Raw genomic sequence first — 15,245 nt, forward strand, 5'->3', positions numbered from 1 at the left:
AACAAAGACAACTCGATGTCATGTAATAATCGTAATTTTGACCATATTTCGCTAGCATCAGATTCCAGAATACAAATCGATTCGAGTGTACTCTAATTGTGTAAACTCGACGTAAAATCTTGAAAACCTGAAGGGACCTTATTGCTAGACCATACCCTAGGGGAAGGTGTCTTAATTATCCCGTCGTGCTATTTCCCAAATCTATTTTTACTTTAACAACAAATTCCATTTAATATAAATTTTAAAATCCGTTCAATGAAATAATAATAATAATAATAATAATAAAAATAAAAGTTGTTGAAATTGAATTCGAACGAAATATTAGCTTTCGTCACGGAATTCAAAAATACTAAAAAATATTGAGGTAATATTATTCGAACACCTAAAAAATAATCGAGAGGTAATTTTTCACAACAGTGTGATAAAAAAATAAAAATAAAGTGTGATTAGTAAAATATTAGCACACATCTCTTATAAGATTGTCTTATGTGTCAATTTTATGAGACGAATCTTCAATCCGACTTAGTTCATAAAATATTTTTTTATATAAATATAGATTGGCTCAACTCGTCTCATGGACATAGATATAGAAAACTATTTCACATGACACTTGCTAGTTGCAAATATTTTTATGAAAAAAAAAATCATTCCTTTTAAATGTCATTTCGTTTTCTTCAGATTTTATTTGCAAACTTGAACATTAGGTTTCACTTTTTAGCATGCAACTTTTAAGGCACGGCCACAGATTCGAAAGGTCGTGTCTCTTCCGAACTTCCAATAGGCAATTAAATATTAGCCTTTTTATGGGGAAAATTATCATTTTTCCATCCATAAGCTCGGAACTCGGAAATAACATTATTTGTTTTTATTTATTAACAAAAAATTATATTAATAATAATCATAATAATATTGATATGCAATAACAATAAATAATATTTAAAAAATTGAAATTAGCAACAAATAGTAAAATGAATAATAATAATAATAACCATAACAATAGTAAAATTCACAAAACACTAAAAATAAATTATATCAATAAAATTAATAATATTAGTAATATAAATTAACAAATAAATTAATTATAATAAGAAATATTACTAAAAAATAACAAATAAATTAATGTAACTTTCATGTCATTTTTCTAATTTGGATTTTCTCAGGCATCACAAATAAAATATGGTAGGAAAAACCACCAATCGATTGATATTAGGTTTTTTTTTTCTTATTTTTGTTATTTAATTATCTGATTTTGAAAAAATGAAATGATTAATTATTGAAATATAATTTATGTTTATTAACTTAAAAATATAAATTTGTTATTTAAAATTTTAAAAAATAGTTTTTTATTTAGTGTTGTTTCTTTCACTTTTTAAAATTGAATTTGGGTAAAAATGCGAAAAAAGGAGGGTTTTTTCGCTTAAATTTAAAAAACACGGGGTTGTAAATGATCATTCATATTTCATAGGGGATTTTATGCTTTTTGTTTTTCACAGGGTGCCGAATGATATTTTCCCGCCTTTTAAGCTCAGAAATGAAAGAGGAAAAAGAAAAAAATTAGTTAAAACTTGAACTTGATTTTAATTTGTGGTTCAGATAATATATTGTTCAGGTGTATAAATTTCACTCGTGTACGTACCACATTGTTCTCAAATTATTATTGAATCCTTTTAAGAGAAAACAGTTGCATTGTCTTGTAAATTGGTTAATTATTTTGGGTTTTGATTCTGTAAGTAGTCAAAGTTTGATCTTGATATAATACTGATACATTGTTAATATACACTGATCATCGGTGTTGTGTTTTAAGTCACGACAATACTTCGTCGAAATATGACTACAAACAAAATAAGACCAAGTTGGAAGTGTTCGTTATAAAAATAAAAAAAAAAAACACAAAATATGATAAATTTGAAGACTAAATTGACTATATGTTATTTTTTATGTGAAGAACAAATGATCCGGAATTCATGTGGCCTTCAGTTGCGTATAGGAAAGAAAGATCACATATCTGCATTGAAAGGTGCCTGTGCGGCAGCCTCACATGTGTTTGACATTATGTCAATACCACGACGAAATGGACATATATATATTATTATATTTTTTAGAACACCCAAGAATAAGATTTAAGATTGAAATTTGAATTTAACTCAACCCTAAAAGCTAGTTCAAGGGAATGATTGTCTAAGTTTATATATGCAACCTCTAGATATTTTATCCAACCGATGTGAGACAACTAATATACACCTCCCACGCCCAAGAATGAACATTTGGAGCATGTAGTTTACAAATGACTCAATTATGAGCAGAACGGATGGCCTAATTATAGGCAGTCTAACATATAACGGTGGAACTTAAGCTCTGATATCATGTTAAGATTGAAGTTTGGATCTAACTCAACCTCAAAAGCTACTTAAGATTGGAACTAGCTAGGGCCTAACTCAACTCCAAAAACTGGCTCAATGAGAGAGGATTGTCCAAATCCATATATATAATTCGACAAACAAAGATTTTCACAGTCCTTGCGTGGGATCCATTCCAAGACTAAATTAATAATGTGAGCACTCGATTTTCACAAATGGCGACAAAAATATTCATAAGGAGCACAAATTTTTAGAAATTACATGGAAGCATACGTCTACCTCCAAATCTTTTGAATATGGAATCTATTTGGACATCCATTTTGTGCGACGAAAATCAGAATATTTGAGACTTTAATCATTGGATTTTTTTACCAAATTTTGGAACCTTTTTAATTTCAACCCTCTCGCCTTTAATACGGCAGAGAGTGATTCTGCGCTGTACCCGCACTCATTTTCAATTTTTATTATGTCACAAGATTTGAAAAGGAGCGATCATGTAACCATTGGGGATTGACTCACCACCTTTTATATTCTAATATTTTTTCCCTGTGGTACTGTGGTTACGTACACACACCAAAATTATAGAAAAAAATTACCAAAATTGACATAAAATGAAATATTAGGAACTAATAATCATATTTTAATGGAACCCTCAATCAAATCTCTATACGTTAAATATGAAAGTTATCATAGGACATGTTGCAAACTTATTAATTCTCTCACGGCAGGTAAAAGGACACCGCTCAAAAAAGAAAAAAGAAAAAAGAAAATCTGCACAAATTAAGACTTTAATTTAATAAATCAAATATTTGCTGACGATTTTTATATGATTTGTACTCATCAGTTCGCATTATATTTCCATTTCAATGGTATTATATTATTTGTTGGCTTTTCCCAGAAATCGGAACCAAAGAAAAATTAAAATTTGTCTCTTCAAAGGCACTTGGGATTGTATGTTGCTTTTGACTCGTACAAAATTAAAAAAAATAAAAAGACATTTGGGACCTATACTTTTCATGTTATGTATAGGTCGGGTCGATCATCTCACAAGAGACTTACTCTGAAACAATATAAAATATTTTTAAGTGTGGATGGATGATAGAATAATAGATACTCTGAAACAAGATACATGAAATAAAATCTCAATTAATACATAATGTTGGGTTAAAATTGGAAGATTGGGGTATCTCACAGTCCCTAGGCTTTGCAGATCAAATCTTGAGCTAATTCATGCAAGCTCCGAAGACATCAGATACTGAAATATTTGAAGTCTTCGGCTGGATGTTTGATTTTATCATCGGCTCAAAGTTCTCTTACCTTATCCGCATTTTGTGATTCAGATTGGGCGTCGTGTCTTCTGAGTAGAAGATAATTAAGTGGTTATTACATCAAGCTGGTAGACTCCCTGATTTCTCGGGAAAAAAGAAATAAACCACGGTTTCTAGATCTTTGGCGGAGACAGAATATCGAGCAATGGTAAATACTACATGTGAAGTCGTGTGGATTGTTGGTGTTTTGAAGATACGGGAGTGTGTTTGTCACGGTCCAGCAACCTTATATTGTGATAATAAGGCTGTGATGCATATAGTCGCTAATATCTTGCACCACGAAAGAACAAAGCATACAGAGATTGATTGTCACTTAGTTTTTAGGGAAAATATGAGAAAAGCTCATAGAAACATCACACATTGCTACCAAGGAACAACCTGCGGACATATTTTCTAAGGCGTTGGGGAGAACCAACACGATTATTCTTTGTCTAAGATGCACCTATTACAAGTTAGTTATTTAGAGAAAATGAGAAATATAATTTTCAACTGCTTCATGTCTTCTTCTTCTTCGCACAAGTTCTTGATCTTAACACAATGCTTTATTTTCTCAGTAATTTCATTCTTTTTTCAAATAAATGTAAACGATGTCTTTCTATTTTGCGACTAGCTTAATCGATTCAAAATTTAAATTTTCTAAAAGATTAAAACTACAAATCTTATCGCACGATTTAAAGTTTACTATTATTAAAAAAATTAAAATATTTAACCTTATTATTGAATATTAATAATACTTTAAAAAATCGGTCAAATAAATCCGTGTGTCATTTGTGATATTAAATTTGAAACGAAAAGTCTTAATAAACTTAGAATATATTCAACTATGCGCTTCGCCTCTGTATCCACTTTTACAAATTGGTAATTTTTAATTATTATTTGCACTTACCATATTTATAACCAATTATACATAGACAACACAATTTTAATCACAAGATAAGATAATATATAATATATATTAATGTTGGACTACAATAATTGTTTACTTAGGGTAGAGCGATCAAAACATGATGATCGGATTGTTGTACGAATTAAAAATTTTAAATTGCACCGTTACGATTAGCTATATCTTTTGGCAAAATAGTAATCACCCGATCCTATAAATATTAATTGTTTTCGTCACTTTGGGTATATTATTCTTCTTTTTTTGCCCTTTTCGTACATTGGATTATAGAAATTAATTATTTTATATATCAAAATCAATGTATGAACAAGGAAAAGGCATATCTAATACACTATATATATATATACATATAAATATATATATATATTTATATGTATGTATATATATATATATATATATATATATATATATATATATATATATATATATATATATATATATATATATATATATATATATAAACCAATGTAAGAAAAAGTAAAAGGCAGCATATCTAATTAAAAATCTAGCTAGCCTAAAGTGAATAAAATTAATAATTCTCCCACCAATGATCAAATCTTGAATTTTTTCAAACCAATAAAAATAAAGCAAAAAACGTTGCTTTTGGGACATAAAAACTCTATATATAGTTGCACAAATCTCATGCCATCTCCGAATGCACCAAAAGAACAGAATGTGTGCCAACTGATATAAAAAAGAATGCAAGGATAATGCATTTTACATGTGGAACCAACCATATATTATTCTTAACTATTTATCTCTCACGTCGATATATTACACTAATTTCATATATGATTTATCCTCTCTATCGCCGACTGATTTCATATTAAATCTCTCTATCTCCGTATATATATTCATGATATGTAAAGCCTATTCCTTGCTTCATTTCTCGCATTTTTTCAGGAGACTTATTCGGGTTCATTCATCGAAAGGTTAGTTCAATTTATCTTGCATAATATAATTCATGCATACAGCATGTTGGCGTGTGTAACATCCACGAGATGGATTCGAAATTTCGAAACAAAATGAGTTGGTATGTATTTTTTTTAAAGGACAAATTTTGTATTTTTCCAAGAAAATCACGCATAAAATTTGATGTTTGCTTTTTATTCGAGTGACGGTTTGTAGTTCAAGAAAATTACGCATAAAATTTGCAGTTTTTTTTATTCGAGTGACGCAGACCTTGTCTAAGCTAGTGTTATCGGCATGCATAACAGAGCTGGTTGGCAATTACATATAAGCAGTGGTTTAACAAGAATTCCGACCCCATTATTATAAGTGTGCAATGATGGAATCTGTCACTTTAAGTGAATAGATTGTGGAACAATGAAGTAATTATCCTTGTATTAGTTGTCCTTTTGCCTCTTTTATCATATTTTTATTTGAAAATGATAGAGTTCTCAAACATTTTCTGATTTAGGAAATAAAATTAAATTTATCAAGAATTGCATGCCCATATTATACATCATGAGTAGGAACATGCATGCATGTTAGTTGACATGTTTCTTGAATTTTTTTTTGGGGGGTTTGCAGGAGAATTGAAGAAGGATTGTTATTATGGATTCTACCAAAAATGCGGGGAAACAATTGCAGAAAAGTTATTTCGATGTGTTGGGGCTGTGCTGTACATCTGAGATTCCAGTAATAGAAAGAATTTTAAATTCTCTCGAAGGAGTCAGAGATTTCTCAGTGATTGTTCCAACTAAAACTGTCATCGTCTTTCATGATCCTCTCCTCGTTTCCCATACTCAAATAGGTAACTAAACTTATTATTATCAATAATGTCACTATCGTCTTGTAATTTGCTATAATTAAGTTTGTTCGCGTGTTTATGTTTATATGATATATTTTTGGTATGTGTTCATCGATATGAAAACATGAGTATGTTGAATTATTTCAGTCTTTGCCGTTTATTTTTGCTTTTTATTGTAATATTTTTTCATGATGTCGCGTTATTGAGATCATGTTGATATGGTGATGAAGTGACGCATAGTTCTAAGAAAAAATGACTAAAATTGTCAAAATTTGAAGATATAAAACTAAGACTCGATTTTGACAATATAAACTACTAAAAGTAAGTGAATTATAGTTTTTTCTTACATATATAAAATATGATAGAATTGTTTTTATGGACTTGTATGGTTGCTTCATTGCATTTTTTATTTTTTATTTTGTCAAATTTTAGTGTTAGTCTATTATATCTGTTTTTCACAATTTTAGTATTTTTTTCTAATATAGTATCATTGTAGTGCTAATGTTAAACTAACGTGTATAATGTTATATCAGCACTCTCGATGAAAATTTATTAAAATTGTAAAAAAAAATCGAAAATATATGACTAAGATATAAGTTTGATAAAATAGATTATCAAAATCACAAAGTGACAAGATTAATTTATGGGAAAATTACCTAGAAAATCACACAATTATCATTTTCACTGTTATTTCCTTTGTGTGAAATCGATCATGTAAATTGAACTTCGATATTTCTTCTAATACAATAAATGGTTTTCCTCTGGATTAATTTTATTTATTATTTATTTATTTCATCTGACATGATGTTGAATATACTCTACGAATTAGTTATATAACCAAAATCCAATTTATGCCATATATATTAATTACATTTTTCCTTTTAATTAATTAAATATCGGTAAATGCATTCAGCGAAAAAGGAGAAACCAAGGATGGTGTGTTTCTCGCTGGAGCACATGAATTGTGCTTACATTAGTTTCACCTTTTTCCCCGGTTGTCGTCCCCAGGTGGTGGGTGGGCGAATATTGGACAAATAAATCAATTTATCAAAAATAAATAAAGTTATCCATTATTGATATTAATAATATGAATTTATAATATGGCATAGATATTAAAGGTGGCTTATACTGCGAATTATTATGTTCGCCACTAGCAATTTTTATAAGAGAAGGGAGAATTTTTTTTTATAAAATCATCATTACTAGAATTTGGGAAAATCTAATAATGATGCGTGCAAGTCTTGTTGTTCTGGAGCACCCTCCCAATTCTCATCTCTCTAACCATGTTATTTTGAAAAATGGTGGGATTATATGCTTTGTTTTGATATTCATCTTGATTAAGTTTGTTTATACCTTTAATTAACTAGGAGGAACTAACACAAGAGCAACAAGGTTTATGTAACGTCTGATTCGATGATTGTCATCATTGTACTAATACTGGTCTTTCCAGCGTATTTATATTCTCACTCGCATGCATCTTAAAAATTTCTCAGGAAGTTACATGTCAATCCCATAATTGATCTAAATAAAAAACGTTTAACTTTGAAATTTTTAAGTTAAAGTTATCGAAAAGAATATTTATGTTGTTGGTACGAGACTAAACTATCAAATCTTTTTTAAAACACTCTTCGACTCTACCTACGATCACATATAAGTATTTCTACCCCAAAGAACCCTTAATTATGAATAACACATATTTCACAATTTATTTCTTCCAGTCCTCCTGGATAGTTCAGCTAAAATAATGGAAATTACGTATTATAATCGATAAAAATAAAAAAAAAAAAAATTGGAGCATAATTGAGACAAGATCGAATTGGAAAACATGATACGCATTTGAGATGCTTGCTGATTTGTCAAAAACTCTTACTCGTTTAGTAAACAAACGATCTTCCTGTCTATTTATTTAATCATGTAGGATTTGAGCACTTTAGTACTTACAAAAAATTCAATGTATTCAACATTTGACTCGAATTTTACAATTATTTACGTCGTGTTATAAGCCAATAATAGTTGTCATACGGTCGTCATTGGGTTGCGACATAGCCTATATGATTGTAGTTCTTAATTGATGACAGTTAAGGCATTGAATCAAGCAAGATTAGAGGCAAACGTGAAAGTGCATGGGCCAAGTAATTACAAGAACAGATGGCCAAGCCCTTATGCCATTGCTAGTGGTGCATTGCTTTTGCTTTCATTCCTTCAATTTTTTTATGGTCCCCTCGAATGGTTAGCCATTGGTGCCATTGCTGTTGGGATTATACCCATCTTCTTGAAGGCCGTTGCTTCGGTTCGAAACGTGACACTTGACATCAACATCCTCGTTCTGATCGCGGGTATGTTATTTACTCGAAATGTTCCCTAAAATTATACCATATATTCGAAGTTGAGAATGGTGGAATTCGCTAACAAGTTCTACATTTTCCAGTTTCAGGATCAATTGCCCTTCATGATTACTGGGAAGCTGCCACAATTGTTTTCTTGTTCACAATAGCTGAATGGCTCGAATCCAGGGCCAGCCACAAGGTAAGCAAATCACTGCACCAGCCCTTCTGGTCGTAAACTACTTTTTTCAACTAAATTTAAACGTAGAGCATCGATGACATCCAATGATGAAGATTTCTCGCAACCTTGTAGGCCACTTCCATCATGTCATCCTTAGCAAACGTCGTCCCACAGAGAGCCATCCTAGCCGAAACTGGTGAAGAAGTCAATGCAGATGAAGTCAAATTAAACACACTTCTTGCTGTGAAGACCGGTGAAACGGTACCGGTAGACGGGGTCGTTGTGGAAGGCAACTGCGAAGTAGACGAAAAAAATTTGACAGGGGAATCTTTTCCTGTGGCTAAGCAGAAAGACTCCACAGTTTGGGCTGGCACGATCAATGTTAATGGTAATAATATATCTGTCTTTCGATTTAGTATTGATGTCTAGTTTGCGATATAAACGATCATGAAATTTACTTGTTTCGGGAATGTTTGTAGGTTATATTAGTATTAAAACAACTGCTGTAGCAGAAGATTGTGTGGTGGCAAGAATGGCAAAGCTTGTTGAAGAAGCTCAGAAAAACAAATCCAGAACGCAAAGATTTATAGACAAATGTGCAAAGTATTATACACCAGGTAAATGCAATCTTTCTTTCTATTTTTTCGCAATTCTAAATTTGAAAGATGGAGCGTCCTCTACTACATCAAAACTATCTCATGATAATGATATTATTCAAATCTTGTAAGTCATACAGCAGAATAAAGATATGTAACAATCATTTTGCCACGTAAGGAGTCTCTCAGGCGATTGATACAAGAAAAATGAAGTTAACTTTTTTGTCGAATTTCTTGCAGCCATTGTGGTTATATCTGCTTCTTTGGCTGTAGTTCCCTTGGCATTCCGAGTCCACAACAAGAGAGAATGGTATCATTTGGCTCTGGTGGTCTTAGTGAGTGGATGCCCTTGTGCGCTTCTTCTGTCCACACCAGTAGCCATGTTTTGTGCGCTTTCGAAAGCTGCAACACTAGGAGTTCTGATTAAAGGGGCGGAGAATCTCGAGATATTGGCTCGGATTAAAATCATGGCTTTTGACAAAACTGGGACGATAACCAGGGGAGAGTTTTTGGTGGCGGATGTGAGATCATTGCAGGATGACATTACCTCGAACACTCTGTTGTATTGGTATTGATTCTTTAGTCAAATTGTATCGTTTTGTGCATCTAAATAATGGGATCGTGACTGTCTTCCTGTAAACAATACAGGATATCGAGCCTTGAGACCAAATCAAGTCATCCAATGGCAGCTGCTCTGATAGATTTTGCTAGAGAATATGGCATTGAGCCAAAGCCTGAGAAAGTGGAGAGGTTTCAGAATTTTCCAGGAGAAGGGATTTGTGGAAGAATTGATGATGTTGAACTATACGTGGGAAACTCAAAAATTGCTTCGAGAGCAGGGTGTACTGCTGGTAGAAAAAACTAAACCTCTTCAATCTTTGTTTACACAAAAGAAAAATTGAGAGAGCAACTTAGAATTTAAAAATTTATGGACTTACCCCAAATGGATCATCTTTTCTTGATCTTTGCTTGCATTTTTTCTCAAATCCAGTTCCCAACTTAGAAGGTTACGACGTTGAAGGAAAGTCCATTGGCTATGTTTTCTTGAAGTCATCTCTCGCTGGTGTTTTCTGTCTCTCGGACGTATGCCGAACAGGTGCAAAGGAAGCGATCAACGATATCAAGTCATTAGGCATCAAAACTGTAATGTTAACTGGAGATAGTCATGCAGCTGCCAAGCATGCACAAGCTCAGGTAAGATCATCGTTTGTTACCGAGAATGATTTGATTTCTTTTCAAAATTGTAAATTGAGGCGTATCAAGAAATGGAACAAGCTCACAAAGTTTTTTTCCATCAGTTAGGGGGTTCTTTAGATGTTATCCACGCCGAACTCCTACCAGAAGACAAATCAAGAATCATTACTGAATTACAAAAGAAAGGTCCAACAGCGATGATTGGTGATGGTGTAAACGATGCCCCTGCATTAGCCACAGCAGATATTGGTATCTCCATGGGAGTTTCAGGCTCAGCACTTGCAACAGAAACAGGAGGTATCATCCTTATGTCAAATGACATCCAAAGAATACCCAAAGCTGCACGATTAGCCAAGAAAGTGAGAAGGAAAGTCATTGAGAACGTGATAATATCAATTTCAACTAAGGCTGCCATTGTAGGATTGGCTATAGCCGGCCATCCACTCGTTTGGGCTGCAGTGCTTACTGATGTTGGAACGTGCTTGTTGGTGATCTTCAACAGCATGCTGCTGCTTCAAGGAATGCCTACACGAGGGAACAAATGGAGTCGGTCAAGTTCTCACAAGCACAATCACAGACACAAGTGCCATGCTACACACGGTTCATCTCATACTCGTGATTCTTGTTGCTCTGATATCGTGTCTCAGAAGAAATGTGAGCCTAAATTGTGTTCATCCAAGAAGTGTGCTTCCAAATGTGGTTCAGGTCATTCGAGTTCAGCATCTTGTGGGAATAAGAAAGGCCCCGTTTTGGCTAAAGAGCATGGTTGCAACTCGCATAACCATCCAAATAATGAGGCCAAAACTATAGATCATCAATGCTGTGACAAAGTTTCTCAAGATTTGTTATCGCAGAGAGCACAGAGACAAGGTTTTTCTGAAAATGCAGTGTCTTGTGAGAGTAAGAAATGCTTGGTTTCTGCCAAAGAGCACGGTTGCAATGCATGTTTCCACCCACACGACGAGACAACAATTACCAATCATGTCTGTTGTGGCAAAGACACTCTAGATTTGAAATCTGAGAGTGCGCAGATGCATGTTTGTCCAGATAACTCAAAATCCTGTGGGAGTAAGAAATGCTCGATTGCAGCCGACGAACGTGGTCGCAATGCACATAACCACCCGCACAGTGAGACCAAGGATGTAGATCATCAAGGCTGCGGCAAAGTTGATCGAGATTTGGAATCACAGATTGTACACCATCATGTTGGTTTTGGAAATGAAGAATCATATGGGAGTGCAACTCCAGCCAAAGAGCACAGACGAAGTACAAATTTCCATACACACGAGGTGACCAAGGTTATCGATCACCAGTGCTGTGGCAAAGTCACTCAATGTTTGGAATCAAAGATAGCACACAACCATGAGCACTCTGAAAATGCAAGCTGCCGCAAGAAAAATGATCAGGTAAAATCAGCTCACACGCACAAGGGAAGCCATGAGACACATAAATGTGAGCAGGACAACCGGAACTCACCCATATCACACAAGAAAGAGACGTCTCACTATCATCACGAAAAGTGTTGTGCTCATACATCAAGAAACCAGGAAGCTAGCCATTCCGAATGCGAAAACCGAGCTTTTGAAGATAATAAACATTTAAGCTCTACATTAAACATGTTAGCTGCGAAGGCTTGTGAGGCTTCAAACAGGACTAATCTAAATGGAGGCTTATCAGAGATTGTAATCGCGTGATATAACAAAAGTGTAAGGATGATGACCAATAATATTTTTATCAAATTTTTCCTCTTCCTCCAACAATGTATCCCTTGGAAGAGATTTTTTTTAAAAAAAATGAGATGGATTTTCTACTCCCCAAGGGAATCGTTTTCTGTCTTCTAAATCAGTTTTGGTTTAAAATTTTGTTTTCTCATTTTTTAACCAAAAATTCTGATGATTACATAAAAATCAAAAGGCATGAGCATGATATGGTCTAAATCAGAACAACCGAAAACTGAACCTAGCCGGTTTTCTTATTTCGGTTTTATGTTGATTATGTTTTATGTTATTAAAAACCGAACCGTCTGTTTAAATCATACTTTAATAAAATAAATATTTTATTTGTATTTAAAATATCAGTAACTAAATATAAATTTAATAATACATAAAAAAAATTATATTTCTATTTATTTTTATTTTTGTATTAATTAAATGTGTATAACTATTTATTTTACTAAAAAGTTAAATAAAAATATTTGTATATATTTTAAAAAAATTAAACTAATTTAACTTATAACTCACATAATTAGCAAAATTATGAAAACAAAATTTAAATAATTCAACCCTACAAAAAAATTAAACTGAAATATTGAGTGTGTCTCATATGAGACCGTCTCACGGATCTTAATCTGTGAGACGGGTGAACCATACCCATATTCACAATAAAAAGTAATACTTTTAGTATAAAAAGCAATACTTTTTCATGGAAGACCCAAATAAGAGAACCGTCTCACGAATACGACACGTGAGACCGTCTCACACAAGTTTTTGCCTGAAATGTTTAAAATATATCATAATTGAAGCTACGAAAATGGACATTGTATTTTGTAGCTAGTTAACTTATTTTAAAACCGGAGTTTTAAACTTTTATTGTATTAATTATTTTTATTGGAATACAGGTGAAAATATCATAAATATTATACTTTGTGCGTCCGTATCGACTATTATAACTTATGAGAATTAATTAAAAAAATTATTTTCACCAAACTAAATTTCTGTCGTCTCCGTCCACGTTGTTTTGCATCACAATGCGCTTGAAAATTATATTTGAAAAAATCAGCCACAGCCACTGGGAGGGGAAACTATTCCTCCTACATAGGGAATGGATACTTTCCTCGCATGAATTCATTGAATATATATCTACATTTATAAGCATTAGCAAGAATATTTGGAATGGTCGTATGGAGTCACCAAGACCAATCTCTTTTGACAAAACTCTATCTCAACTATATAAAAACAGGAGTAATATGCTTCATGAAACTGACAATAAAATCAGTTCAGGACATTCAGTCATGCGCTTTGTCATGGATTTGTAATTAGCCAAACTCCGTAAGGCAATACATACTAGCCTCACTCGTGAAGCAGTTTTCGCAAGAGATCCATAAACTATTACTAACCTGACACAGAACAAACAAGTTGCAATTTCTTTACTTTGTAAGCACCCTCGCCCATGTCATGCTCTACAATCGGGATACTCCTTCCACAGATGCTGAAGACTAAACATAGAGCCTACAATAGTTATAATTCAAGCCAAAATTATCATCCAATTCATTTATCTATTTTTTGAAATCATATTTGCCAAGGTCAATGCAAAAACAAAAGGTACCATATCAACAAGTTTCTCATGAGAAAGCAATTATCTTGATGAGAAATGTAATATGTATCTGTAGTGTTACAAAATACACGGTATTGAATGGAACGAATCCTGAAACGAGTTGAAGTAGTACTTCCTTAACTCTTTGGTAAGTAATTTTCAGGCTTCTACCATCTATGTAAGTTGGGTCAAGTTCATGTCTGGTACATCATTCACTCACTTGGAAAATCTTACCCCAAACAGAGAGATGCACAAGAGTATGGAAACAAAAATCTGGGAAAACTTCGAGCCAAAATTCCAAGGTTACTCAGAATAGTGGGCTAAAGTACATTACACCTCACAATATCAAGAACCATGTACGGGATTAAATATATTGGGCCTATACCATTTCCTAATTGTCAAGAATATTCCAGAAGCGATGACGGGAAATTGGCAATGTTCTTTGAAAAGGGAAATAATATAAGGCATAAGTCATTAGAGAAATAGGATTCTAGCTTTTTTGTACTAGCTTAGGCTAGGGCAAGGAGATTGAGTATTTCCTTGAGAGAGGGGGCAGGGTAGTGGAATATTCTCTTCTAATCTATTTAGTGTTCATTGTAACCTGCATTATCATCTTTATTTCAGAATGTAATGTCAATATACCTCAAATTTTTCTTTACTGCCTGTTTTGTGGCGGTATCATACCGTGTATAGATGAAGGTTGGTTCAGAAAATGCAGCATCTTGCGGGATAGCAAAATCAAGTACTGCTTATGCAAGAACTGTAAATCAAGACTAGTTTAAGACAATAGCACATTGCATACGTCATACTAGTTTCAGATAATAGCATACCGATTCTCCAGAACAGATCAGAGAAGACCAAAGTAGATAACTCGTATATCCATTCTCAACAGAGTATGGTACAGTTAACTTGAGTATTCACAAAACACAGGGAACAAACTGAGAGATATTTGACGAGATACACAAACTTAAAATGTACTATAGAAAAAAAGTGCAGAAAATTTGACCCGAAACAAAACAACAGACATATCCAAGATATGAAATTGCCAACATATAATAGTGAAGTAAATTTGAGGTCAGGCTAAAGAAATAAGAATCTCTGCGTTGCAATATTATATCCGAATACATGATAAAGTTGACTACTAACAAGCACATTAATACTTCTTCAATCCTGAAGTCAAAGAATTTCATGCAGATCTCCATCATTTGCCGAGAAACCGTGTTTACTAAGCATGCCATTCCACCATTAGCTCTATTTTAAATCAAAACGCACCAATTATAACAATTCACAATGAGCCAC

At 33.0% G+C, this 15,245-nt stretch overlaps 1 protein-coding gene across 2 annotated transcripts; it reads left to right on the plus strand.

Moving 5' to 3' along the window:
• Positions 1-5,246: 5,246 nt before the first annotated feature.
• Positions 5,247-12,376, plus strand: LOC140825791 (cadmium/zinc-transporting ATPase HMA3-like). Of its 2 annotated transcripts, none has more exons than XM_073187751.1 (10): positions 5,247-5,518; positions 6,120-6,342; positions 8,418-8,675; positions 8,768-8,865; positions 8,977-9,232; positions 9,324-9,461; positions 9,681-10,008; positions 10,089-10,291; positions 10,432-10,634; positions 10,739-12,376. In XM_073187751.1, exons 2-10 carry the CDS (start codon positions 6,144-6,146, stop codon positions 12,326-12,328), a joined length of 3,273 nt encoding a protein of 1,090 aa, XP_073043852.1. In that variant the 5' UTR covers positions 5,247-5,518; positions 6,120-6,143; the 3' UTR covers positions 12,329-12,376. The 2 variants fall into 2 exon arrangements, with proteins under 2 accessions (XP_073043852.1, XP_073043853.1); XM_073187752.1 differs by having other exon boundaries at positions 9,714-10,008.
• The last annotated feature ends 2,869 nt before the right edge of the window (positions 12,377-15,245 follow it).

The sequence above is a fragment of the Primulina eburnea genome, chromosome 3 (genome assembly GCF_022965805.1).
Source record: "Primulina eburnea isolate SZY01 chromosome 3, ASM2296580v1, whole genome shotgun sequence".
NCBI classification, from domain to species: Eukaryota; Viridiplantae; Streptophyta; class Magnoliopsida; order Lamiales; family Gesneriaceae; genus Primulina; species Primulina eburnea.